This window comes from Aspergillus melleus (genome assembly GCF_016097325.1).
Source record: "Aspergillus melleus strain CBS 546.65 chromosome Unknown contig6, whole genome shotgun sequence".
NCBI lineage: Eukaryota > Fungi > Ascomycota > Eurotiomycetes > Eurotiales > Aspergillaceae > Aspergillus > Aspergillus melleus.
This window is the reverse complement of record NW_025763375.1, coordinates 3211466-3236549: the sequence shown is the minus strand read 5'-3', so window position 1 is coordinate 3236549 and position 25084 is coordinate 3211466. Positions and strand designations below refer to the sequence as shown.

At 51.0% G+C, this 25084-nt stretch overlaps 8 protein-coding genes and 1 non-coding gene across 9 annotated transcripts; 6 read left to right on the top strand and 3 right to left on the bottom strand.

Annotated features, from left to right (window-relative positions):
• Window positions 1-1528: 1528 nt before the first annotated feature.
• Window positions 1529-2492, top strand: LDX57_010880 (DUF3431 domain-containing protein; the record flags this gene model as incomplete). Its single annotated transcript, XM_046092625.1, has 2 exons — window positions 1529-1782; window positions 1850-2492. 2 exons carry the CDS (start codon window positions 1529-1531, stop codon window positions 2490-2492), a joined length of 897 nt encoding a protein of 298 aa, XP_045948603.1.
• A 3043-nt stretch (window positions 2493-5535) lies between these two features.
• LDX57_010879 (uncharacterized protein) lies at window positions 5536-6690 on the top strand (the record flags this gene model as incomplete). The annotated part of the gene is made up of 2 exons (XM_046092624.1): window positions 5536-5706; window positions 5755-6690. The coding sequence occupies 2 exons, from the start codon at window positions 5536-5538 to the stop codon at window positions 6688-6690; spliced, it is 1107 nt and encodes a 368-aa protein (XP_045948602.1).
• Window positions 6691-6996: 306 nt separating this feature from the next.
• Window positions 6997-9066, bottom strand: akuA (putative DSB repair complex subunit Ku70; the record flags this gene model as incomplete). The annotated part of the gene is made up of 5 exons (XM_046092623.1): window positions 6997-7104; window positions 7164-7391; window positions 7448-7551; window positions 7605-8451; window positions 8509-9066. The coding sequence occupies 5 exons, from the start codon at window positions 9064-9066 to the stop codon at window positions 6997-6999; spliced, it is 1845 nt and encodes a 614-aa protein (XP_045948601.1).
• A 548-nt stretch (window positions 9067-9614) lies between these two features.
• On the top strand, window positions 9615-11007 carry HEM15 (ferrochelatase HEM15; the record flags this gene model as incomplete). Its single annotated transcript, XM_046092622.1, has 3 exons — window positions 9615-9833; window positions 9914-10496; window positions 10550-11007. The coding sequence occupies 3 exons, from the start codon at window positions 9615-9617 to the stop codon at window positions 11005-11007; spliced, it is 1260 nt and encodes a 419-aa protein (XP_045948600.1).
• Window positions 11008-11885: 878 nt separating this feature from the next.
• Window positions 11886-12001, bottom strand: LDX57_010876. Its single transcript has one exon. It is a non-coding gene; the product is annotated as a tRNA-Gln (tRNA).
• A 338-nt stretch (window positions 12002-12339) lies between these two features.
• LDX57_010875 (putative tetracycline-efflux transporter) lies at window positions 12340-14213 on the top strand (the record flags this gene model as incomplete). The annotated part of the gene is made up of 3 exons (XM_046092621.1): window positions 12340-12555; window positions 12615-14067; window positions 14128-14213. The coding sequence occupies 3 exons, from the start codon at window positions 12340-12342 to the stop codon at window positions 14211-14213; spliced, it is 1755 nt and encodes a 584-aa protein (XP_045948599.1).
• Window positions 14214-14571: 358 nt separating this feature from the next.
• LDX57_010874 (pentatricopeptide repeat protein) lies at window positions 14572-17379 on the top strand (the record flags this gene model as incomplete). The annotated part of the gene is made up of 1 exon (XM_046092620.1): window positions 14572-17379. The coding sequence occupies one exon, from the start codon at window positions 14572-14574 to the stop codon at window positions 17377-17379; it is 2808 nt and encodes a 935-aa protein (XP_045948598.1).
• A 560-nt stretch (window positions 17380-17939) lies between these two features.
• erg1 (squalene monooxygenase erg1) lies at window positions 17940-19452 on the top strand (the record flags this gene model as incomplete). Its single annotated transcript, XM_046092619.1, has 2 exons — window positions 17940-19113; window positions 19184-19452. The coding sequence occupies 2 exons, from the start codon at window positions 17940-17942 to the stop codon at window positions 19450-19452; spliced, it is 1443 nt and encodes a 480-aa protein (XP_045948597.1).
• A 1879-nt stretch (window positions 19453-21331) lies between these two features.
• Window positions 21332-24892, bottom strand: LDX57_010872 (PAP/25A associated domain family; the record flags this gene model as incomplete). Its single annotated transcript, XM_046092618.1, has 4 exons — window positions 21332-23796; window positions 23869-24087; window positions 24159-24230; window positions 24283-24892. 4 exons carry the CDS (start codon window positions 24890-24892, stop codon window positions 21332-21334), a joined length of 3366 nt encoding a protein of 1121 aa, XP_045948596.1.
• Between the last annotated feature and the right edge of the window lie 192 nt (window positions 24893-25084).

Here is a 25084-nt window from a genome sequence, read left to right as displayed (position 1 = left end):
GTCCTTTCGCCTAGCGCAGGATGCCGTGGTAGAAAACCAAGGAAGGCTAACGTCGCAGCCGGTCTGCAGTCCTGTAATGTATTATATATTTTCAGATACCTTGAATGAATGTCCGGACAGAATTTTGGGCTATCAGTCGCCCTTAGTTATTTTGTAGCTGGCAGTATGATAAGTCCCGGTTAGCTTAGAGACCTTGAGTGCAAACATGGTAAACCTTCAGGTCCGTTGTCGATCCTTATTGTCTTCCACATCGAGGGCTTCTCTGGCGTTTTTCGACCTACCCATCTACACTATATATTCCGTAGAATGTGGGATGAGAAAGTAGGAACAGGAGAAGAGGAAATAAACAAAATTACTTTGGAATACTTTCGTAACTATCAAGGACAAACCCTTCGATCACTCCAACCGATTTGAACTCGACCCATTCCCTCATCACGGTGGTTGGACCCGTTGACCCGTTGACCCGTTGAAGGGAGCGACGTCATGCCGCTCGCTTAACCCTCCTAATTCGGTGCGGCAAATCGAAGCGCCACGTGCAGCCCGTGGTTCACCCCTTCTTCCATCCTTCTCTCTTTTCCTATTTCTCTTTGTTACAGTCAATCCTTCTTGATTCCCAGTGATATCTATCTGATGGAAGGAAACAATATCTCTTGGATCTGTTCAGCTATTTCTGCTACCGTAGACACCATCTATTTACCAGTTACTCCGTACCTGGCAACCTGCTCTGGAGATGAATTCCTTCACCGAGAAAACGGCTGGAGCTAACGCTGCTAGCGGGGGGCCCCGAGGATGCACTAAAACCCGGTCGGGGTCGCCAAAAGCTTCCCCGCTAGAGACCCTAAATCCACGGGCAGCACCCCTTAAAGTTCGCGCTGCACGGCATCATCCACAGACCCTGTCGAGCCTATGACGGGCCTCATCAGGGCCACAGAATCGGGTCCTTCAAGCTTAACCGGGGCCTAAGTTCCTTAACGCGTCCCTGGCCACGCACCGAGTGGACCCTCGCACTTTTGGAGGACGCTCGATCCCGGCCACAGTCCAATGATGTGCAAGATGTTGCGACCCTTTCTGGGTCGTCCGTGGGATTGACTTGTACAGCCATGCTTCGCCCTCGACAATCTTGCTGTCTCTGACATGCGCACTCTTTCCCACCGCTCGGGCCTTTGTTGCCTATGTTTCGCTTTTCGTCCATGATTCTATCTACGGCCACCAGCCATGATCGGCTTCCTCAAAGAGTCTATGCGAGACCCTCCTTTTACCTCCTTAATCTACGTTTGAGTTGATCTCGATCTGCTTCTCCCGTTCCTCCTTCTGATCCTTCGTTGTACTTATTGATCTTTCAGTGCTGCCATTATACCAGCCATCTTCTCAAACCTTTTTACCCCCGTGTTTTTCTTCCTCCCAGCCTTTCAATCACCGCCTTTCATCTCTGTAAACACCTGCTTGTCTTTACACCACGCGGTTTTTTGACTGGATACCTTGTTCGTGGGGCCTGGGTGGTCTCGTTCCCCGTGCATTCTCCCCATTCATGATGAGATGCGGTTTTCGCCTTGCCCTATGCATATTACTGGTGCTCTTGGTCCCCTTGTATCTCATCAAGGCCCATCTAGAAGATCTGTGTGACCAGTACCGCGCAGGCGCATACTTGGTCAACTGGCTTGATATCGAATCCCCTGAATACGAAGATGTGCTGCCTAAACACCACCTGTCTAGCGACAAGGTCATCGTAATGGCGAAGTTGGAGGAGGAGCCGACGGAGTGGGTCGAGGCAGAACTTCCAGAGTATGTGGTTGCCTTGACACTGTCCCCCTCCTAACATGTCACGATGCTTATTAGATTTTGTCTCAAGCTGGAAACGTGCGATTTACGTTGTCAACCCGTCGCGAGCAACGGCCGCCAATGAGCACAAGCTTAAGACGCCCCTAAATAAAGGCCATGAGTCCATGGCCTACCTTACCTACTTGATCGATTATTACGACCGTCTCCCTTCGATCATTGCATTTCTCCATGCGCATCGCGGAGGATTTTTCATGGCCTGGCACGTGGACGCGCCTTTACATGACAACGTAGCGGCCATGAGATCGTTGCAGCTCGACTTCGTCCGGCAAAACGGATACGTCAACCTCCGGTGCAATTGGAATCCTGGCTGTAAGGCAGCGCATCGCATTAATCGGCATGTCACCGACATCGTGTGGCAGGAAGTATTTGAAGGCACAAGCACGCCGCCCCTGAATGCCACGATATCGGCAAGCCTGGCGGAAAACGGAGCGATGGATGCGGCGCGAAACCAGAGGTTCCTGCCAAAGCCCAAGGAAATTGGGGCCGCCTGTTGTGCGCAGTTCGCCGTGTCGCGAGAGCAGGTACTTCAACGACCACGAGAGGACTACGTTAAGTTCCGACAATGGATTATGGACACGGACCGGGACGATGCCAGCAGCGGGCGGGTCATGGAATTTCTGTGGCACGTCATATTTGGCAAAGAATCTGTATAGTAAGTTACTTCTCCGTTCAGCTAGCGGTACCAGGATGAACCAAGACAATTAACAGTCGACGGCCATTAGTTGTCCAGATGAAGAAGTCTGTCACTGCCAGGTCTACGGAAGATGCTGAGTGATTTTGAAGCGCTTGACGACGGGCCTTTGTGCCTTTGTATATATTGTCACGACCTCTGTATATATGTATCTATACATACTTGATTTTCTAGGACAATCATAGACTTCCACGCATGCTGCAACAAAGATCCAAAAACAAATTATATTTCAATCTACAAAGAAACTTAATAAAAGATAAATTTGTTTATGACTTATAGTTAAGCAATTTTTCTATAAAAAGAAAAGAAATTATCTAATCGAAGATTTTAAAATCCTTATATATTAATAAAATTTAATTAAATATAAAAATCTTTTATCTTTTATTTAAGATTATTTATAAAGATATTGAAGTCTTTTTTCAGATTTATTAAATCATTTTCTTGCTTAATCAGAACCTTCCCTGAGACTCTTCTAGACAGGCAGTCAATCATGTCATATGCTTAGCCGAGCCATGATAGTAGACTTGGGCAGAACTCATGGGCTGGGTAATGGGTCCAGACCCATTGATGAGTTTCGCTGAAGTCTAGCAGTATCAGATATTCTCATGGTATCTATTCGATGCAAAGGTTATTCCTTGTCGCAAATAGTATGTGGTTATGATGCAATCTAAATTTCCGATACTGGATCACTACTATGAAACAACATTTGAACAAGAAATATATAGGCAACCCTGTCCAGCAGTGGTTGTTTGTGCTAGAGTTAGGTGACCGAATTACGGAAGTATCCTCCGCCCCGATAGTAAATGTAATCTTTCATCTTTTGTTTTATCTTTTTTATTCTAATATTCTCCAAGTCCCCGTATTCCCCATGGGGACTGCCCTTGTTCCAAAGAAGCATATATCTCAAGCACACTATATGAATCTATTATCTGTTTTATCGAGCCTCAATTTACAACACCTCTAATTCCTGGACGTGGAGAATGATCTACTTACCCGCATCAAGTTCGTTTGGCTCCAGCCTCTCCTTTTTACGGAATTGTTACCGCGAGATCATCCCAACCTAATCCTCCTGTTGGAACTTCCGAAGTACATTCTTCCGGAATACAACAGCAACCTCAGTAAGGATCGGAGTATGAATCACCATCATCATCAGCTGTATCAGTTTCGGTCATTATTAATCAAAATGGCCGGGTACAACATAAGATAAAGTGGATTATTGGATGAGTGCAATAAAAACAGAACATCATGACATGTTTGTATAGTTCAGTCTATGACGTGACATTTCCGGTTACGGTTTTGACACTTTCGGTTGCGGCCGTTGTGAATGATATATACAAATAGCCGGATAAAACACAAAAGGACATTATTAGGTGTACATAGTATCCTATGAGAGATTCAGTACCCATATTGTAACAATGTGTCTTCCATTCACAGTACGTTACTTTTAGCGTGAATGGGCAAAATCATCGTATTCAAACATATATGAGAATGCAAAAATAAGTCAGCTATTAACTATAATAGTATCATTTCGATCCACTGGCATAATCAATGATGCAATTATTCATGATGTCCACATCAACCAAGTATTCTTCAGAACGTTCTCGGAAAAGTCATATACGTATCAATGACGATCGCTTTAGATCTACGCTTATGGGGGGCAAAGTAGACCTTACCCTGGTGCATGATTTAAGAAACCGTTGGCTTCATTCTTTATCACAAGTGCCAGCAGTTCAACGATAAATGATTATATTTTTCAGAATATTTTTCCGTGAAGATAAAGGAACTGTAAGTATTAGTCCCCTTCTAATATAGTAATTGAGAAAGGGCTGATGAAGTACAGCTACCAAGGAGAACAAGATGACCAAACTAACAGCAACTCTTGTCACTCTCTTTGCACTCGCATCCACAGCAATAGGCTCTGAATGCACTCTGCATAGCAATGGTCAAAACTGCGCGAACCAAGGAGAAATCCGACAGGCTGGATATCGGTATTGCAGCCGACACTGGGATCAGCCAGGCAATGGAGTGTTTACGGATGAATCAATTGGCCCAGGGAAGGTCTATATTGGTCAGATCGGCAAATTCTACGCTGAGCATGAGTGTAGAGGATCGGTGGACGACATTATTGGACGTTGTGTGGGGCACACTGATGGCGGAAGTGTGACATGGAGAGCGAGACACTTGAATATCAATTACTGCGAATGGGTGTAAAGACATGTATTTAGTGTGCTTGTTACGTGTCACCTCGACATGGGTTTTTCCCTATCCTTATCATCATAGGTTTTCCCCATGTTATTATGCGAATGCGGAGGTTAGTACGGAGTACAAACAAGTGATCCACCTCGCACATTTTGACCCCGGTCGAAAAACTCATTTCATTTAATTACTACCTAAACATGCCTCCAAAAGCGCGTCAAAAATCAAGAAATTCACCTGAGCAGGAGGAGAGAGTCCTACTTGCTATTTCTTTACCGGTGGATCAGATGCCGTGAATTCACTGGGAGACTCAGGAGACCGGTCAGGCGTGAGGCAAAGAAAGGGATTCAGGATTGGATATTGGGAGGAGAAGCAGATCGAAGTCGAAGTCGAAGTCGGAGCCTGACGACCCATGAGTATAGCCTACAAGCTCCTATACTATATGAGCGTAGACATTCTATGTAAGTGAGAGTTAGCATACTGGACTGTGAATATCAGTACCGTCGTAATCGGCTGAGGCACGAATTCAACCCTGATATGCGGTAGCACCCCGTTAAGTTCCGTACAATGCCAGAGGAAGACCCCCCTAAATAGACGAGTGAGGCGCAAGATCCCACGATTCCAATCAGAGATTGCTAAAATGTTTGGAAATTCCCCGGGCCTATGGCGGGCCAGGCCTGGCTACCAAGTCCAGGAGAGTACCGTTAGGTGACCATCTTGGCCTTTTATAGAGGATACTTGCCCTCACAGCAGGTCATTGTTCAGCACCCCAACCCTTCCTGTCCTAGTCTTCAAAGCAATCAATTGCCATGGCGACTACTTGGTTCTGTGAAAACTGCATGAAGTCCTTCAAAGTCTTTGTGAAGGATATGTTCTCGGTGCGTGTGATGACTTCCACACAGTCCACCCAGGCTCGCGTACTGCATGACGCACGCTCAGTCATCTCAGAGCAAGAAGTAACTGGCATTGTTCCGTGCATGGTAAGTTGCCCATCGTCCATCCACGCCTCCACATGCTAACAAGACCAGTTGAACTGTCTAGACTTGGAGGGTTGGGAGTACGGCCGTCTCTGCGCTGAGCTGGAGGATCCAGACGCCAAATCATGCAGTAGCCAGTGCTCTGATATCCAGAATGAGCATTGTAAACAGCATACTCTGGACCCGTCGGCCTGTCAGTTAGACCCTCCACAGGTGCTCGCCAGCTTATGCCAGCTCATTGATGCTTCAGACGTGAGTCCAGACAAGGGTGAACTCCAACGCAGGGACCTCAAGACTCCACCAACAGATGACCCAACGAGCAAAGAGCCTACACGAACGCGCACTCCGCCCAAAATCACCAGCGCCTCGCCCACCCACAAGATCCTAACGCTGACAGAGCTTACGGACGTCTCCAGCACCCGCTCTACCACAGAGTCTGTGCCCACGACAACAAACAGCCCCATACCCACCACATTCAACACGTTGACATCTTCCTCGACATCCATGGAGCCCAGCGCCACTGTCAGTTCCGCCTCACCACTACCGTCACTAACGACGCCAGTTTCGCTCAGTCTCTCCACGGGATCGATAGTAGGAATAGCCATTGGCGCTGCGGTGCTTTGCGGGGTGCTCTGGCTTGTAATACGATGTTGTTTCAAGCACGGAGGAAAGCTGGACGCGGCGAAGGATGGCCTGCACGCAGAGACATTGATACCCCTGGAGTTCGTTACAGTTCCGGAGAAATATGGAAACACGGTCTGTGAAATTGATAGTCGAGTGACTGCAAATCCCCCCAGACCGGTCCAAGAGGGCATCCATAAATTGGGCGGCGAGCCTGTGGTTGCTCCTCGTTCTGAGGACACGGAGACATCCAAGATTGTAGCCACAGTCTCGGAGGGAATCAGGCCAAAGGAGCAGACAGAAACTGTAGCTGCCAATGAGGCTGGCGGAGAGGGTTCAGGGACTACCAGAGACGGTCATCCCTGATCATACAAAAGGTCGCGGGTCAGCGAAATCTTGAACAAATTATCACCCTCGCTTTATTCTCCCTCATCTTGATTTTTTTTTTTTTTTTTTTCAAGCCTTGATCCAAGGAATATTGAATGAATAGTAATCCAAATGTGTTTCATCTGATTTCCCCAAATGAATCTCAAGTGAGATGTTGCAGAGCCGAAAGAAAACGCCGTTAAGCTTTGTAGAACCTCTGGATATCATACAGGCTTTCATCAGATAAAAGAGTCACGTTCATCTACCTCGTTACGTCCAAAAGACCAATCCTTATCCCTTGGCCTTTCACTTTTGCTCCAGGTACTCCTCTACCCGTTCAACAAGGTCTGCTTTCTTCCCGGCAGCCGAGCGACCGTGAGAAGTGAGGAAGTCTTTGAGGATGGCCACCGTAAGCTGTGCAGAACTGTATGTTAGCTGATCGTTTGGAGTATATCTGACCAGGCAAAGCTTACCTTAGAGAGAGTTCCCTTCTGATGATGAAGACGCACGTCACTTTCAATCCCTTCCGATGAATTTTCAGTCTTCACTTTCTTGGGTGCATGTCCACCTCCATCCGCAGAGTCAGAGGCACGATCTTTGGCGCTTCGTTTGACAAGCGTGCTCTTGGGACCGGAGGGCGCTATTTGTGCATACTGCTTCTCGAGTTCGTCGGCCCAGGACAGCACATAGTCACCGGCTCGCTAGGAAGATGGATGTTAGACTTCCTTCCGAAAGATGACATCAAGTGAGTTCCTACCTTGTCGATCTGGCGATATTTCGGTATCGTCTTATCCTCCGGTTTCTCGGGGAGGTCTTCATCCAAAGCAAGTGCCTGCAGGATGCGGTAATGCCATTGAAGCGCTGCATGGTAAGTAAGTATAGTCCTCGACAACCGAGAAAGGAGTACAGCCTACAAGGATTGGGGTATTTCAGAGGCTCGTAAGATGCCTTTGGGAGTTGAAGTTGCTGGACGACCATTCGCATTTGGTCAATCAGTGGCTCCGGTGCCACGTTCAAACTGGTCTCCGGATTCTGTCGAACGTCATCGGCAAATGGCAGGGGAACAATCCACATCCCGGGAGGAAACTTCTGCACTCCGGTCTCGTCCAGCTTTTCCTCCCCCGCTAACATGGCACCCAAGACGGGCCCTGCGTTCTTGCGTGGAATGAACCAAACAAGTGCCATCTTTTTGTTTCGCAAGAGGCTTTGGTGTAAGGCTGAAAATACCCTCGTCGAGCCCACAAAGTCCTCCTCCGACGGGTAGATGAAATACGGATGCTTGACGTTGGCCCAGAATGGGAGGGCCGAAAGAGGCTTGAATCCAACAATCCGAATCACCGGCTCCCCAAAGTCTCTCAAAGCTTTCTGCTCCTCGGGCGTAAAAGAAACTTGGTCACCGCCAAACTTGTAAGCTTTCTTGATTTCCCATTTTTCGATTGTCCGAGCCGTATTTTCTGCGATCTGGGTCGTAGTCCCTTTGACAATCTGAGGCTTTTCACCCCCTAGCCAGACGTAGGAGTTCCTGGCTGACTCCTGACGTCGGAAGAGAAGATAACCCGACACTGAAATCTTGAAGTCTGGCCCTATCTCGAGCGGCATGTTCGAGAAATGAGCCCGGCGGGGGACAGATCGCGAGTTGATACTGGAGAGCAAAGTGTTGAGTAACGCTATCCCGTCACTGTTGGCGGTAAGGGTTTTGGAGTCGGTTTGTAGATAGGTAGGCGCCTCTGGATCATTCGGAGAGGACTTGTAAATGATGTCCTACTCGAAATGTCAGTCGGGTTCTCATAGATATGTGAGAAGATGGGTCCGACTTACATCATAGAACTTGGAGCCATCAAACTCATGGTCCGGCTGGGAAATCGGGAATATCTCAATGGTGACACCAAGGTCGTACAAGTCTTTGGCTCGCACCGTGGCGGCGGAGCGAAGGCTCTTGTTGTCGCCGTGGGGGTTATCGTTATCGGTTACTATGAACAGTCGTCGAGAAAGAAAGTTGGGTGCCTTTGATGTGAAGATTTGGTTGGCGCAGAAGAGCACGTTAGCCATGGAAACGCGCTCCTCCCCGGGGACCAATATCTCTCGAGCCTTTCCTTCATCCTCCGCGAGCGCTCGAAGCTCCTTGACCTCCCGCGCCGAAGGAATATCTAGATCCGTGAAAAGATAGCAATGCGGATAAGAGAGATCACCGCGACTATTCTCGTCTTCGTCGTAGAACTTGGACGCCTGCGTCCCGTATAGTAAGACTCCCATCATGTCGTGCGGGTTCGAAATGATCCGTTGTTGCATCAGGTGGTAGGCGCATTTCAGCGCTGCGGTCGTGGGAGATTCCTCTTGGAACTTTTTGGGATCCGGAGATGAACGAGGGGTGAGCATCGAATCGCTCACTTCGATGGCAAAGAGCACGGCATCTTTGACCGATTTGTAGCCCTAGAGAAGGTGTGAGCCACTTGTCTCTATCAATGGAACTCGCGATGACGTACGGTCTCGTCAATCTCCTCTTCCTCCTCCAACTGGTCGTCTTCTCGAGAAGGGTTATCGTCCGCCATGTTAAATCTGCGAGTTTGAAGGAAATGGGCTGTCACTGGCGAAGTGGGATTGATGTGACATGAATTAAATGGGGAGGAAGTAGAAGGTAACAAGCATGGTGGACTTGGTGCCTGCTGCGGTCGGCGGTGCTGCCTGGGGGGTGCCTGAGACGCGAGGCACCCAGGCCGACTGACGCGCGGGGAACACGAACATCATGTGACGGCGCCAAGACTTGATGACGCTCGGTCTGCCCTGATTGGCGTTCGGTCATTGTTCCAGCTGGACTCCGGAAGTCTCCCGGCACCGTCCATCCCTCCATCCTCACCACTTCTCTCTCCCTGAAGGCTCTTCCATCTTGCATTGATCAGTGTGTCTGGGTATCTCCGACTCCCGACATGGCGCTTCGACATTTTACTCTGCCCCGGCAGTTAATGCGACCGGTGGTTCGCAGTCCGCTTGGCTACAGCAAAGACCTGAGAGCTGGCCTGGCAACAGCAGTGCCTCCTGTGACGCAAGATTCAACTGGCTCGAAGGGACCGACCGCCATGGTTTTCCTGAACATGGGAGGGCCTTCGACAACGGACGAAGTGGAAGATTTTCTTAGCAGGTTATTTGTACGCCGCCGACGTCTCATGAGCAACCTTCCACAACATTTCCTGGTTACTCAATGCTAACTTTTTTGATCGGTTTGTAGGCGGATGGCGATTTGATTCCCCTGGGACGACTACAATCCTACATTGGCCCCCTCATTGCTCGGCGGCGAACCCCCAAGATCGTCAAGCAATACTCGGATATCGGAGGCGGCTCGCCGATCAGAAAATGGTCGGAGTATCAATGCGAGGAGATGTGCAAGATCCTAGATAAACTGAACCCCGAAACTGCGCCACACAAACCTTACGTGGCATTCCGCTACGCGCAACCGTTAACGGAACAAATGTATACCAGACTACTAGAGGACGGGTTTGGAAACGGGAAGGGCGGTCGTGCCGTCGCCTTTTCGCAATATCCCCAGTATTCGTGCTCTACAACGGGAAGCTCGCTCAACGAGTTGTGGAAATGGAGAAACCGCCTCGAGGGTGTCAGGGCAAATGGCAACGCGGACCCGGCGGGATCCATTCAGTGGAGTGTCATCGATCGGTGGCCAACTCATCCCGGTCTGGTGGAAGCGTTCGCAAGGAACATTGAAGACCAACTGAAGACTTATCCCGAGGACAAACGAAGCGGTGTGGTTTTGCTGTTCTCTGCGCATAGCTTGCCCATGAGCGTGGTGAACCGAGGTACGCCCACAATAGTCTCCGGAAATCGCACCTGACCGCTAACAGCCCACCAGGCGATCCGTACCCGGCCGAGGTTGCGGCAACCGTTCATGCAGTAATGCAACGACTCAACTTTAGCAACCCTTACCGACTCTGCTGGCAGTCCCAGGTGGGACCCAAGGCTTGGCTAGGAGCGCAGACGAGCGACACGGTTCAGGAATACGTCAAGCGGGGACAGACAGACATTGTCCTGGTGCCGATTGCCTTCACCAGCGACCATATCGAGACCCTGTATGAACTGGACCTCGAGGTGATGGAAGAGGCGAACCACCCCGGCGTCAAACGAGCCGAGAGTTTGAACGGGAACCCGGTTTTCATCGAGGCCCTTGCAGATCTGGCTCAGAAGCACCTCCAAAAGGATGAGAAGTGCTCGTTACAGATGACTTTGCGGTGCCAGGGGTGCAGAAGCGAGCGGTGCTTGGAGCAGAAGAAATTCTTTGCCGGTGACAAAACCGCGTCCCTGGTCGTATAAAAGTTGTTTCTCTCCTTGTGATTGTGTGTATATAGAGGGGATCTCGGGGGTTATGTTTGGCGTTTGTGGTTTCTGTCATTATCTTAGACTAGGTCACGGTGGTCTGTAAAGCCCCGACTCTGTACAATAGGTAGCCATTTTCTTGGATTACAAAATGCATCCATTCACTCTCTGCAGATCAATGATTCCCATGGATCAGGGAAAACCGGGGGACATTGACTACATGATCAGTTGGGGGGTGTACACAGGAGGTGGTCGATAACCAAGACTAACTATCTTCTATAGAAGATCAAGATTCCTTGGGCAGGTTCCGAAAATCTATCAATCTCTATACGAAGCGGAAGGTTCCACGAAAGTGAGCGGAATTCTCCATGAAATCGGCCATGAAGATCATGTGAAGTTGAGGATAGAAAAAAGGAGATAGTTGTTGTTGTCATCAATCAATTTCTTCATTTCGTTTGGCCGCCTACCTCCCTGGCACCCAGTATTCCTCCCAACAACTGATACTACGACTGTATGCACTGTGCGGTTTTTGGCAACTGTATATATTATTGGCGACCGACATCTACCAACTGGACCAAAAGCCTAGGCTAGGTAGGTGAGTCCTTGCAGTATGTCTGTCTATTAGCGCTTAGTTCCAGGGCGCATAAATACTACTGCTTATTTACTTACTACTACACCTAGAATAATCGAAATAGCAGCCAGTTAGTCAAGACGTGCGTGGGTGGCTGCTCTCTTATCTTTCACACACACACACCACCACCACCAACAAACAAAACAACTAATCTATCTATCTATCTATCTATCCATCCATCATCATCATCATCCTCCTCCCTCCATTCATATGGCCCTCCCAAGGGAAAAAAAGAAGAAAACAAAGGTCCTACTGGGGTTCGAACCCAGGCCGTCCGGACACGAAACCAACCACCTCGGATGGTGGAAAGTGGAATTTTTTAGTCAAAACCGGAAGTCCTAACCACTAGACTATAGGACCAACTTGTGTGTTCGGAGGCGGTAGACTGACTTAGACTCGGTAAAACCAAACTCTAGTGTTACTGCAACGTCATCGTCCGGGAGGAAATCACCATCGGTTCTATCCCTGATAACAGGGATTTATCCCAGCTACCTTAACTATCGCCGAAAATCTTGCCAAGCAATCCGTCGCAGGATTCGAAATCCGAATTCCGATAAGGACTGAGCCAACTCAGCACTTTAAATAGCCGCTGGATCTACACCCTATCCCTTGCTTTCATCCTGTACTGCCTTTCATCGGAGACAGCCTGCCAATGCTGGCCATGACAAACCGTTCCTGCAAACTCAACAGCCTCGACTATGGATTCCCAGGCCCCTATGTCTGGGGGCGCTGAAGCCGATGCGGAATTGCGAGCCAGATCGTTCTCTGCTGACCGAATCAAAAATGCGGTGCAATCGCGCGCCCACGAGCAAACACCCCTACTTGCACCAGCAGATCCTACTAGATCAGACCGCGACGGTTCTATCTACCGGAGCAGTGCCGATGGCTTTCTCAGCCGATGGCGGCAACCAAGCGTGAGTACTAAATGGCGCTGCATCAGTCAAATGGGGTGTTTTGTTCTAAATTATGCTAGATCCTATGGTTGCTCCCGTTCCTTCTGCTATTTATGCTTGCATTCGGTGGCATAGTTGTTCCCAGGATCAACTTGACTCTTACCCTGGTCTGCAGAGACTATTTGAACAACAAGGCGGCTCAGGACCCTAATTTCACCTTTACGCCGGTGATATTTGGCGGTCAAGATCCCCAATGCCGGGTGCCGGAGGTTCAATCGCAAGTTGCTCGATTCCAACTGTATCTCAATTTGATTTCTGCCATCCTGTCAGCACTGGTTAGTCCTCATCTTGGCCACATCTCAGATCGTCATGGCCGAACGCGCATCATGGCTATTACGGCTCTGGGGATGATACTGGCCGAATCGGTTGTCGTCATCGTCGCAGCCAGCACGGAAACCATTCCTACTAACGTTTTGTTCCTATTTGCCTTGTTCGACGGACTCGGAGGCTCCTTCACCAGCATGAATGCCCTTACCTCCTCCTATGTGTCCGATTGCACGGTACCACAGAAGCGCAGCGTGGCATTCGGATATATTCACGGCTGTATCTTCATCGGCACTGCGACCGGGCCGCTTCTTGTGGCCTTCATCCTGAAAATGGCTGGAAGTATCTTTTTTGTATTTTGTTTCATGTTGGCCCTCCATGTGCTCTTTTTCTTGGCCGTGTTGTTCGTGATTCCCGAATCCCTCTCCGAGGAACGGCAGCAATCCGCCCGAGAAAAGCATCGGATGAAACTCGCCGACAGAGACGCCCTCGGTTGGCTTTCTCTCCAGCGGTGGAACCCAAAGAATATCTTCACTCCTCTACTGATCTTATTCCCGCCCGTTGGACGGCCTAGCTCGCTGTTTCCTAATCGGCGGGGCGCGAGTCCGGCTCTACGAAGAAACATCGTTCTCCTGGCCGGCCTTGACACCGTTGGGTTTGGCGTGACCCTGGGGGTCTCTCAAATTTTCATCATCTATGCCGGCTACATGTTCAACTGGGGGAATGTCGAGTCCAGCTTCTTCATCTTCGTCCTCAGCACCTGTCGGGTCATCACTCTGTTTGCCGTCTTCCCCGCCGTTAGTTGGCTCTTTCCCGGTAAACCTAGACCGGAGGGCACTATTTCGGGCTCCAGTCCACTTGAGATCAATTTAATCCGCATTTCGCTGTTTATAGACATGCTGGGATATTGCGGGTTCGCGTTGGCAAACAACGGCTCGTTCATGATCCTCTGCGGAGCCTTCACGGCCCTTGGAGGGATGGGCATCCCGACGTTGCAATCATCCATCACTCACCATGTGCCTCCGGATCGAATCGGGCAGATTCTGGGAGCCAAAGGCCTTCTACATGCGCTCTCTCGAGTCATCGCCCCGACGGTCTTCAGCCTCATATACAGTCTGACGGTGGGCAAGTATACGCCGGCGATCTTCGTTTGTCTAGTCGGTATTTGGGGCATCGCGTTATGCACTAGCTTTTACCTCAAACCCAACAGTATGTGTTCTCTCCATTCCTTTTATCCGGATGTCTGGCTTACATATCCTGTTCGAGCAGTTGGTCTCGAAACAGACGGTCGAGACTGTCATGGGGAGGCTAATGAAGAGGGTGCAGAAGAGGACGAGAGCCTCTTGCATTCATGACCAGATCGGGTCTTACGAGGAGCTTGAATTGAAATAATTTATAGAGGATCATGATTCCGCCTTCTAGTAGTTAGTGCAGCGCATTCATTAAGGTCTGGAGCGTAGTCACCCGGAACAGACCACGCCAAGTCCGGCGGCGCACAGCGACCAAGAGTGCCGGCCTGCAAACCTTCCCGCGGCCAAAAAAAACCCGTCCCGAATCCTCCCTCTTTGCAACGATCCGCTTCAATTGCTCCCGCTGGACGTGAGGACCGGTGCTCCTGAGGTCGACTTGGAAATCCTCATGTCCTTTCCTCGATCTCATGATCTATAGGACATTCTCCATATCATCCACCGGCGATGCAGACGTTTCACTACCATGATATCTAAATCAACAACAAGCGGCACCCCAGCCGTTCCCTCTCGAAATGCCCTGCGTGTCCTTCGCAGGTTGGCCCTCGCCGGGTCGACTGTCGGTAGTTTCTGCACCGTCGCAGCCATCACCTACGATGTCCATCGCAGAGTTCGAGTTGCCGAGCGAATTGTCGAGAATAAACGCGCCTTGCAAACCTCCGCACCCAACTACGATGCGACTTCCGCGGCGAATAGGCTTTCGCGGATGATGGAGGCAGCCGAAGCAGGGGAGTTCAACGGAATGGATACCTTCAAAGAGGAGGAGTATCGCAGATTTCAACGCATGGGTACTTCACATAACAATGAAATGGCGCCGGAAACGCTTGGTGACGGGCTGTCGGTAAAGATCGGGCCAAAACCCACGAAGGAGGAGACACAGGCAGAGTCTTTCTTGGGAACTGCACGTTCGTCCTTGATGAGTCCAACTAATCGGGGCCCGCCCCCCGGCTCTCGTGATGGAAGGGCGGACCCTATTCCCCGCGAACACTTGCGAGGAACGAGAAATATCAGCCAACCCCATGTTACGGCAGCAGGCGACATTGGTGTTGATAAGTCAAGGGAGGGCCATGGACTCCCCGAGAAGAACTCGGTTGCGGAACGAATGCAAGACCTTCTCGACCGCGGTCGGCCTATTGACGCAGCGCAGGTCTTTTTAGATGGACATTCTGCGTCACTGAAGGGCATATCATCGGACAGGCGGGAGCTCGCTGTGCAGGCATTCTACGTCAATTGCAAGGAAGGGAACGTGTTTGTTGCCAGGAGCATCTTTGAGCGTCTAGAAGAGGTGGATAAGATCTCTCCGAGCATGTGGAAAGTTTTGATGTTTGCGTTGGCGAAGAAAGGCAGCATCGAATCGACCGCTACTATCTACACCCGCTATATGCATAAATTTCAAGTCTCGCCGGATATGGTGGATGTTGTGCTCCGCTGCCTGCTGGAATCCCATCGACTTACAACCGCCAAGTGGTTTTTTCTGCGGAACATTCAGGTGGACCGAGATTGTGGCCTGTGTGGCGCCTATCTGACGGGGCTTTGGAAGAAGACGAGGAGTATTGAACTGCTCAACGGACAAATGAAGAAGATACTGTCAATGCTGCCGCGGCTGGGGAAGACTCCCAGCGACAAGCTTTTCAACCCGGTGGTCAAGGCATATATTGAATTCGGTAGAATTGGGGATGCCGAAGCTTTGGTGCGCGACATGACAACGACCTATGAACTTCCACTTCGCTGCCGCACCAAAGGCCTTTTGTTGTATGGCAAGGCTCTGGCATGCGACTGGGAGGGAGTGGAAGCGGGCCTCCAAGAGATGCATGATCTCAAGCTGACGTCGCGACGGCGAGATTTCATCCCTATCTTCGACCGTATCTTCCTCGAATACTGGGTTTCCCACCGAGGATCCGAAATTCGCGATTTTGTCTTCCGCTACATCGACAAATTCAATATCGTTCCCGATCGAGTGTTGTACAAGCACATCTTGGAGGCATTTGTGGAGAAGGGTGATAACAACATGATCGCCGAGTTTACCGCAATGGCTCGCGAGCGCTCCTGGAAGGTCCCTATCAAAGAACAAGAGTTCCTGGAGATACTGCGTCATCGCCGTCTGGCCCTCGAAGGGGCCCCGGTGGGCTTCTGGCAAATGCTCCAAGCAGCTCGCGTTAAATATGGAAATGCCGCTACGTCACAGCAGATCCTTGGTTATGACCAGCGTTCATTCCCCATTGCGGAAGTCAACAACATGCCTCACACCCAGGAACCCATGTCCTGGTATCAACGCACCCTACAGGCAGTGACCCCTTCGCGACCCGTGGATCAGTATCAAAAGCTCCACAAGCAAATGGCACACTACCTGCACGTTGGCAAGATGACCGAGGCTTTGAAGTGCTTCAACAATGCTAAGAATGCGAAATTCGAGATGAGACAGCTTCATGTTGAGTTAGCTGTGGTGGCTACGCTCCTTGAAGACGGACTTAGTGCCGCGCGCACGCTGATAGAGACAGAATGGCGCAATATTCGACACTTGGTCCGCTTCATGCCGCTCTTCTTCCGTCAGATCACGCAGCTTGAACCCTCCTCCGAAGGTGAGATTGTCAAGTTGGCTGTCCTTCGGTTTTACGAACTTTGCTGGTCCAACAAGAAGATGACCGTCAAGCATCATATCACCACGGCCACCAGCAAGCGCCTGATCGCCTGCGGCAAGCCCGACTGGGCCTTGGATCTACTAGCCACAGTGTATACCTCTCGCTACCGGCGCTCTACTCCCTTTGACGGGGTTTGCATGAAGATGTTTGCGCGCGCGTTCGCGGCAGTGGGTAATATTCCCGGCATCCGATGGTGCATTCTGACGGGACTTGCTCGTGGGTGTGCCGTCAATCGTGATTTTGTGGTTGAGGTCCGTCGGATCCTAGGTGTCCTGGAGCGCGATCTCAAATCCAACTCTTCCTCGGCAAGAGAGGCGTCCAAAAAGGAGGAACAGCTTGCATACCTAGGCCGCCTAGCTGACCTACTAGAAAAGAAAGCCGAGGGGGATCCTACGGTTTGGGAGGTGAAATCAATCCCGACGCTCAAACGGGCTTATCGTCGACGGTTGAAGCGACCGTTAGACCCGAGGAACCTATACAAAGAGAGTGACATCCGACAAACAATCGAATCCTGGGACGAGGAATACGAATTGGAGGCTGCGTTGGGTCGGATTGAATCCCATCCCAAGTCCGTGGCGGCACAACGCACTGAAGCGCAGTATTTAGGATTGACTCAGGAACAGAAGGATGAGTGAGAGAGGACGTCTTTTCTCCCTTTCAAATTTCATTCCATTCGATTTCTTTATCAGTTTATTCTTTTCCTTTTTTTGATTATACTTTGGGGTTCTGTACCATTAAATCTTGCACTCCGTTGTTTAATTAGTGTTGTATGTGTATATAGAGAGAGAGAGAGAGGGCGCGCGCTTGTCTGAATAGTGTATAGTTAGCGAAGACCATAACTTGAGCAAAGCCAATCGAGAAGAATCCGTTAATAACCCCAGACCCCCTGCGTCGGAGGGAATGCGCCATCCTACCCAGAATCAGTCCACGATCGTACGGTGTCTTCGCTGCCTTAGCGCCCAGGCGGAGGCGGAAGGCTTTCACATGTCACGCCACTGGCAAACTTCCACCAACTTTTTCCCTCCCTTTCCCTTGCTTCCTACTCTCTCCCCCTTTCTCTTTCCCTTCGCCTCATATCTCGCCCCGGTCAACCCACCTTTCTCTCCGCAATCAATCCGGGAGCGGAATATGCTCTGTCGCCCTCGACCCTCTACCGACCGCCGTTGACCTCCCTCGTTCCTCTCCTCCCCGCACAATGGCCACCTCCGCCGCTCTCCCCAACGGCCATGCCACAGCCTCCTCTATTGCGGCCGAAGAGCGCAGACGGCTTCACCACCATGGCGACGTTGTAATCGTAGGCGCAGGAGTTTTGGGGTGTGCCCTCGCTGTCACACTAGGAAGACAAGGACGGAGTGTCATCCTGCTGGAAGCGTCCATGAAAGAGCCCGATCGCATCGTGGGTGAACTGTTACAACCGGGCGGTGTCCAGGCCCTCGAACAGCTCGGTCTTCGGGACTGTCTGGAGGGCATTGATGCCATTCCGGCGGAGGGTTACTACGTTTCCTACCTCGGAGAGCCTGTGGTCATCCCCTACCCCAAACCCTCGCCGTCCTCGCCGGCACCGGAGGGTCGCTGCTTTCACCACGGACGCTTCGTGATGAAGCTGCGGGAGGCGGTTCTGGCTTGCCCCAATGTCACGGTCGTGGAGACTAAGGCCACCGACCTGGTCACCGACCCGCACACTAAGCAGGTTCTTGGTGTGGAGTGTATGACCAAGGAGACCCAGGATTGTTACTTTGGTCATCTCACGGTGGTCGCCGACGGCTACGCCTCCAAATTTCGGAAACAGTATCACAACCGCACCCCCAAGGTACGGTCCAGGTTCTGGGGCCTAGAGCTGATAGACACCAAACTACCTGTTCGCCACTACGGACATGTCCTGTTGAGTGAACATCCACCGATTCTGCTCTACCAGATCGGAACTCACGAGACTCGGATTCTCGTCGATATTCCGGAGAACCTCCCCTCTGCGTCGGTGAAAAACGGCGGCGTCAAGAATCACCTTCGCAACGTAACACTTCCTTCCCTCCCTGAATCTGTCCAGCCCGCTTTCCTCGCAGCCCTGGAGAAGGGTCAGCTGAGGTCCATGCCGAACTCCTACCTCCCAGCAGCGCAAAACCAGACTCCGGGGCTGGTCATACTAGGGGATGCGTTAAACATGCGTCATCCGTTGACTGGCGGAGGCATGACAGTCGCTTTCAGCGACGTGGTAATTCTGCGCGACCTGCTGAGTCCCGAAAAGGTCCCCAGTTTCGAAGACACTGACCGAGTCCTGCGTCAGTTGTCGTCTTTCCACTGGCAAAGGAAGAAGGGCTCGTCGGTCATCAATATCCTGGCGCAGGCTCTCTACTCCCTTTTCGCCGCCGACGGTGAGTGGTTTCCATTTGCTGCAGTTTCCCCGAACCCCCCATTTGCTGACAAGTTCCCCTCTCGCCACAGATGAACACCTCAGAGCTCTACAACGGGGCTGCTTCCGTTACTTCCAAATGGGAAGGGTTGCAGGCCCTGTTAGTCTTCTAGGCGGGATAATCAAGAAGCCTGTCGTCCTCTTCAACCATTTCTTCACCGTCGCGTTCCTTTCTCTCTGGATGCTCATCCAGGAAGCGCCTCTGTATAAACTTCCCATGGTGCTATGGCAATGTATCATGGTGTTCTGGACTGCTTGCGTTGTTATATTCCCATACATGTTGATCGAAGCGTTTTGCTAAACCTTCCATTGCTTACGACCTCTTCGGAGGAGAGATGTCTTACTTACCCTTCTTGTCTACTACCTTTTCAGGGGCACCCCCTATCCCGGTTACTCACTTTAATCTTCTCATATTGTAATAGTATTATTTGTCTCTTTTTCTCCTCCACGACCTCGCTCCTTTTCTATATCTGTACACTCCATTACTTTAGCATGTTTGCTTTTACAGAGAAGACGCTCCTCAAATTTCACCTCGAAAATTGCGCGGAATTCCCTCCTCGTGTTCTTTGTTATACCCTATTCAGAAGCCCTTGATAGAAGATAGAAATATGTTCCAAACCCAGCGGCAAAAGAAAAAAAAAAGTCCTCCTTCAGCATCTCAGAAACACTTCCCTCATTCAATCACGTCTCACACATCACAGTATCCAACAATACGATATACGATATATAATTAATTCCCTACTTACAGCCCGATACCAGACAGACCGACCCCATGGTTACAGAGAGAGAAACGAGAAAACAGAAAGGAACCTGGAAATCTCAAGTCAATATTTTTCATTTCAGGTTTTTATCTTTATTCTTTGTAAACACGCCCCTATGTAAATTCCCAATTCTACATCCGCAGAACCAGTCAATCTCGGCCGACCCGATTGACAAGACATGATATTTAACAGAGAAAAAAAAAAAGAAAAAAAAAAAAAAGAAAAGAAAAGTCAAAAAAAGGGTAGTACAAACGATGCAACAATGCAAGAGACGAAACAAAACATTAGAAAAAACACAATGCACAATGAACCCACTCGCCTGGCTCCCTGCTATGATGGTATATTGACAATGATAATGATGATGAGTATGAGTATGTTGGTGATACCGATGGGGATATAAACGTTGAAAGAAATCCATAGCCTGCGCAAAGTAAACAAAGGGGGTGGAAAAAAGGAGAATGCTCGGGTTGACGTTGAGAGTCCACACACACTATCACCCTGTGAAAAGTGTCTTCGTCTTTCTCTCTCTCTCTCTCTCTCTCTCTCTCTCTCTCTCTCTTTTTTCTTTTTCTTTCGATAGACCTGCTGGCTCCTGGCCACAACATTTGGTGCGGAAGACTTTTTTTGACCACCGTGGTCATGTAGTAAAAGCCAGTAGAATAAGAGGCGCGGGGACAAGCAAGGCGAGTAAGACAATCCCGTATGCAAGACAGAAACAGACACAAACCAGTGACGAAGTATGGTAACAATTTCAAAGGCGAGCAGGCAGTCTGACGAAAGACAGCCAAAGTCGAGACTCAACATATCAAAGGAAGAAAATATAAGGGCCGAGACACACATGCCATTCTCACAGATAACCGGTAACGTTCCTTCCAAACCTGCCAGAACCTTCAACTGCCAAGCTCCGTTATGGGGTCCTGTAAACGCCAATGTTGAACATGTAAAATAAGACCAAAAGATAGATGGGAAAAGAGGTTGGATAAGGGAGGGAAGAAAGCGAAATCATATACCTTCCATTCAAGAACAGGCAAAAGAAAACACAATAAAAGAACCTTTGTCGGACTCATGTCATTTTAAATCTCAAGAGGATGCCGCCTCGTTTATACAAAACCAAGTAGCCCAGAACGCCGTGTAGTAACTTGGTTTGAACCTGAGAGGAACAAAATAGAACATCTCAAAAGCCTGTTTTATAAACTGTACAATGTCATACAAGCCTCAGCATCGGGGCTTGGTGAATCCCAGCGGTGATGCTAGGAGGGGAAAATGGAGAAAAAAATGTTTGCGCAAAATATCGGAAACCCGGAAGCATCGTGTAATACGGTACGGCGTGCACCAGTCGTTCAGTATTCGTCGGAATATCATGGCCAACAATGGGACACGAAATAGAAGAAACACGTGAGATGCGATGGAGGATTATTATCATCCGCCCTTTCTCAAGGACTCGTCCGCAGGAAGCGGCTCCGCACCGGCGTGGGCACCTTGTCGGTGATGGTCCATGGAAGACTTGGCATTCTTGCGATGTTTCTTCTTGGTCGTCTGCCAACCGCCACCGGTATGCGTGGCATGGGAGTCTTGTGCTGTCGAAGTCGTGCCGTTTGACTTTCGCGATTGATGGTTATTCCGTTCTTTATTATCGCCGGGTCCAGCAGAGGTGTGGGAGGCATCCGAGCGACCCTTGGGCCGTGGTTTGTGGCCATGGCCGTGACCGTGACCGTGACCATTCGACTTCTCAGAGGAATCGACGCCATTGGGTCGGCGTTTCCCGGACGATGAGGGCGGATGCGACTCAGTCACCGATGATGGTCCAGGACCGGACGTGCCTTTGTCCCCGGCGCCAAAAGGTCTCTGACGCGAGTTGTCTTTGCCCGAGGGTTCGTGGTGGGAGTGGGCAGGTCTTGGCTTCTCCGGACCGGCCTTTGACGAAGTTGGGGGCTCGGAGGCATTCTCGCTGTTCGAGAGGTGCAGGTTCTGCAATCGACTTGACAGCAGGCTTGGCTTGCCGCCATGGCCGTTCACAAAGACGTCCGAGTGGCCGGGCTTATGAATGTCGATTCCTGATCGGCCCCCGTAGTACGGCGGCTGGTCGATATCCACTGAGCTGTTGTCTTGAAGATCTTGAGAGAACGAATCGGAGACGCTGGCGGGCGTATCCGTGTTGTGGTCATCGGAATTTGACGTACAATGGCTCATGGTGGCGTAAGGATCATAGCCCTCGACCGAGAGCGAAGTCCGATGCTCGCTCGGCGGCACCGACCCATCCACAATCAAGGGACCGCCGCGATCAGCGGAAGCAGCATGCCGTGAAGTAGTACGGGGTTGCGTTGAAATCGACTGAGAATTCTGTGCCGTGCCAGTCTCCGGTGACAGTCCGGTCCCCTCATGTTGGGCCATTGACGACAGGTATTCCTGAGGATTCGTGACGAACGGCACGACACCGCCATTCTGCAGCGCCAACCCGACCGGTGCTGACAAGGGTGACAGCATGGCGTTCTGATGGTACGCTTGCAATTGCGGAGAAGTGGCCAGATAGTATCCCATATACTCGGCCGGTCGGTTCTCCTCAAAGTACGCGGCACGGGATCCATTGGGCAGACTGCTCGGCATGAAAGGGTTGTCCTCCTCGCTTTGTGTGTCGTCGGGGGAGCCAGGGACGTTACGCGACTTGGAATGCTGGGAACCCTCTACATGTTGCGCAATGGAATAGATCGGGGCGTAAGTGGGAAGCGAGTTCACGGACCGTGCCGGCTGCGAGTGCGCGCGCAATGACCCGCCTGGGGAACCATTCGCAACGGACGACCGACGGGGGGTACGACGAAGATCCGGCATGGCAGCGGCAGCCGAGGGGGACGGAGGGTTTGTCGTACTTCCCGGGACACTGGTAACGGCTACCGGAAGGTACTGAGAACCGTAGTACATCTGCTGGCGCACGGGAGTGGTGTGGGCACTTTGGTTCGTCGTTCCTGATCTCGTGCGAGAGGTATCGTCACCCGTAGATTCTTGTTGCTGGGGCATCGGGAATTGCATGAAGGGCTGGCGAATCAGCACGGGAGGAGGCCTTCCAGTAAGAAGGGCCTGGTTTTGCAGCTGCAACCGCAGTTCTTGCTCTTGGGCCTGGAGGATCTGGATTTGTTGGTAGAGGTGGTCATGTAATAGGTATTGTGCCTGCTGGGCCTGAAGGGAGAGTTCGGACGCACTCATGCCGCTATTGGGCTGACGAAAATTATTCGACTTGTTCGGAGTATTGGACGAACGTCGACCACCGGCATGGCCGCCGCGATGGTACTGATTCGAGTGCCGTCCGCCACGGCCACCTCCACGGCCGCCCCGAGACGACGGTGGCGGAGGCGCGATGATGGGTCGCGGTTGCGGTTGGGGCCTCTCCCATGACCGCTCTTCCTCGGGGGGATATTCGTACTGTTCGCAGGCATGCTCCAGGTTTCCCTCCGACACGGCCTTGAACGCGCGACGAATTTCCAGATGAACGCCTCGGAAGGACGTATCATCGGCAGTGTTCCCCAGGTTCCGGGACGTGTTGAACGGCTCCTCGACGCAGAGGCGATTGTTCATAAGCAGGTGCCAGCCCTTGGCTTCCTTGGAAATCAATTTGGCCTCTCGGACGGAGATGACGTATTTTTCATAGTCGAGCTCGTGGCCATAGTATCGAAAAAATTGGAACAGCAGATCTCCCAAAGACTGCTTGTTCTTCCGTCCGTACCCGGTCAGATTCCGGAGATTGTCGTCGAACGAACACACGAAGCCTTCCGCTGATATCTTCTTCTCGTGAGGGCGAGCCTGCAGACTGGGCAGAACCGGGGGGTCTCGCGTTTGAAGGAAGTTGATGATCAAGCATATCCAGGTGTAGGAGCTGAGCGTGCCTCCGAGTCCTATCACGAGTGGTCAACATCCAAGGGAGAACAAGGCGAGTTCACATCCTCTGCGTAGGGTCATGAACCTACCAGCGTCGTTGAGGATCCTTCGTTTCGTCCAATGTTTTATAATCATCGCCAACGGTCGTATGCGCTCGTCAATTTCCATATACGTACGAATCATGCGCGTATTTTCCAGGGCCAGGGTGTTGTTCACGTTCATGTCACACGCCAGGCGCAACTCCGGGTCCCAGATTTTCACGATGGGAACTTTTGCATGTGAGACACAAACCACACGCTCCATGCCATCTGCGATATGGGAGGGGAAACCCCCGAGATGTCAGCGATTGGTCGGGATTGGGAAATTGGGAGTCCCTTACGTCGCGCAAGCACCTCTGCCAGCAGGCAGACGTGTTCCAACTCTTTATCTGTTGTCGTTATACAGATGTCCACTATCTCGCAATCAGTACCTCTGCCCGCCACCTACATGCGACGACCACCTACCATCCGAGTCACTCGAGCAGAGCTTATTCCCTGACGACCCAAAGACATTCACTTTGATGTCACGCCCTGGCCATTGATCATTGAAAAGTTTCTCTAACTTGCGAACAAGCTGACGTCGCCGATCGTCACTCTCCGCCGACGGCAATAACCGATCGTACACCTCCAGCATATCTGCACTCAGCTTCTCCTCCTCTTCCGGATCTAAGCGTTCCTTGAGTCCCTCCTTCTCTTCAGGCAGCAAGTCGGCGCCCAGCGAGTAGGGCATTCGACGTCGAAAAAAGGCCATGGCGGTTTCATATTTGCAACCCGAGAACGGTTTCCGCAGGGAGGGCGGGATGTGCGTCGTCTCCGAGTGCGTGGACCGAGGGGAGGTGCTCCCATGCTGCGGGGAAGGCGACCGGGAGTGAAAGGAGAGGTTTCGCGCATGCTGATACGGCGTCGAGGGGAGGGAGTTCGATTGTTGCGAAGTCAACGGCGGACGAGCGGTTGCCTCGGAGGACGTATCGGTGGACAGGTTCCACGGCATCTTCGAGGCCTTTTCCGACGTTATCGGTGACTTTTCACCTGGAACGGAGGACAATTTAGCATTCCCATGGGGTTCGGAGAGCATATAGCGAATTCAACGTTGTTCGCCAACGTTGGCCTCCACGACGGGAAATAGGATGAAGAAAAAATTGCCGTTCCGGTTTGATAATATAAACGAGGGCTCTGGTGTGCAGAATCCACCCAGAAACTCGGCTCTCCCAGCTGCCCTTTTTTTCCTAACCCTGATTTGTTCGTTTCTTTAGTTTTCCTTTTTTTT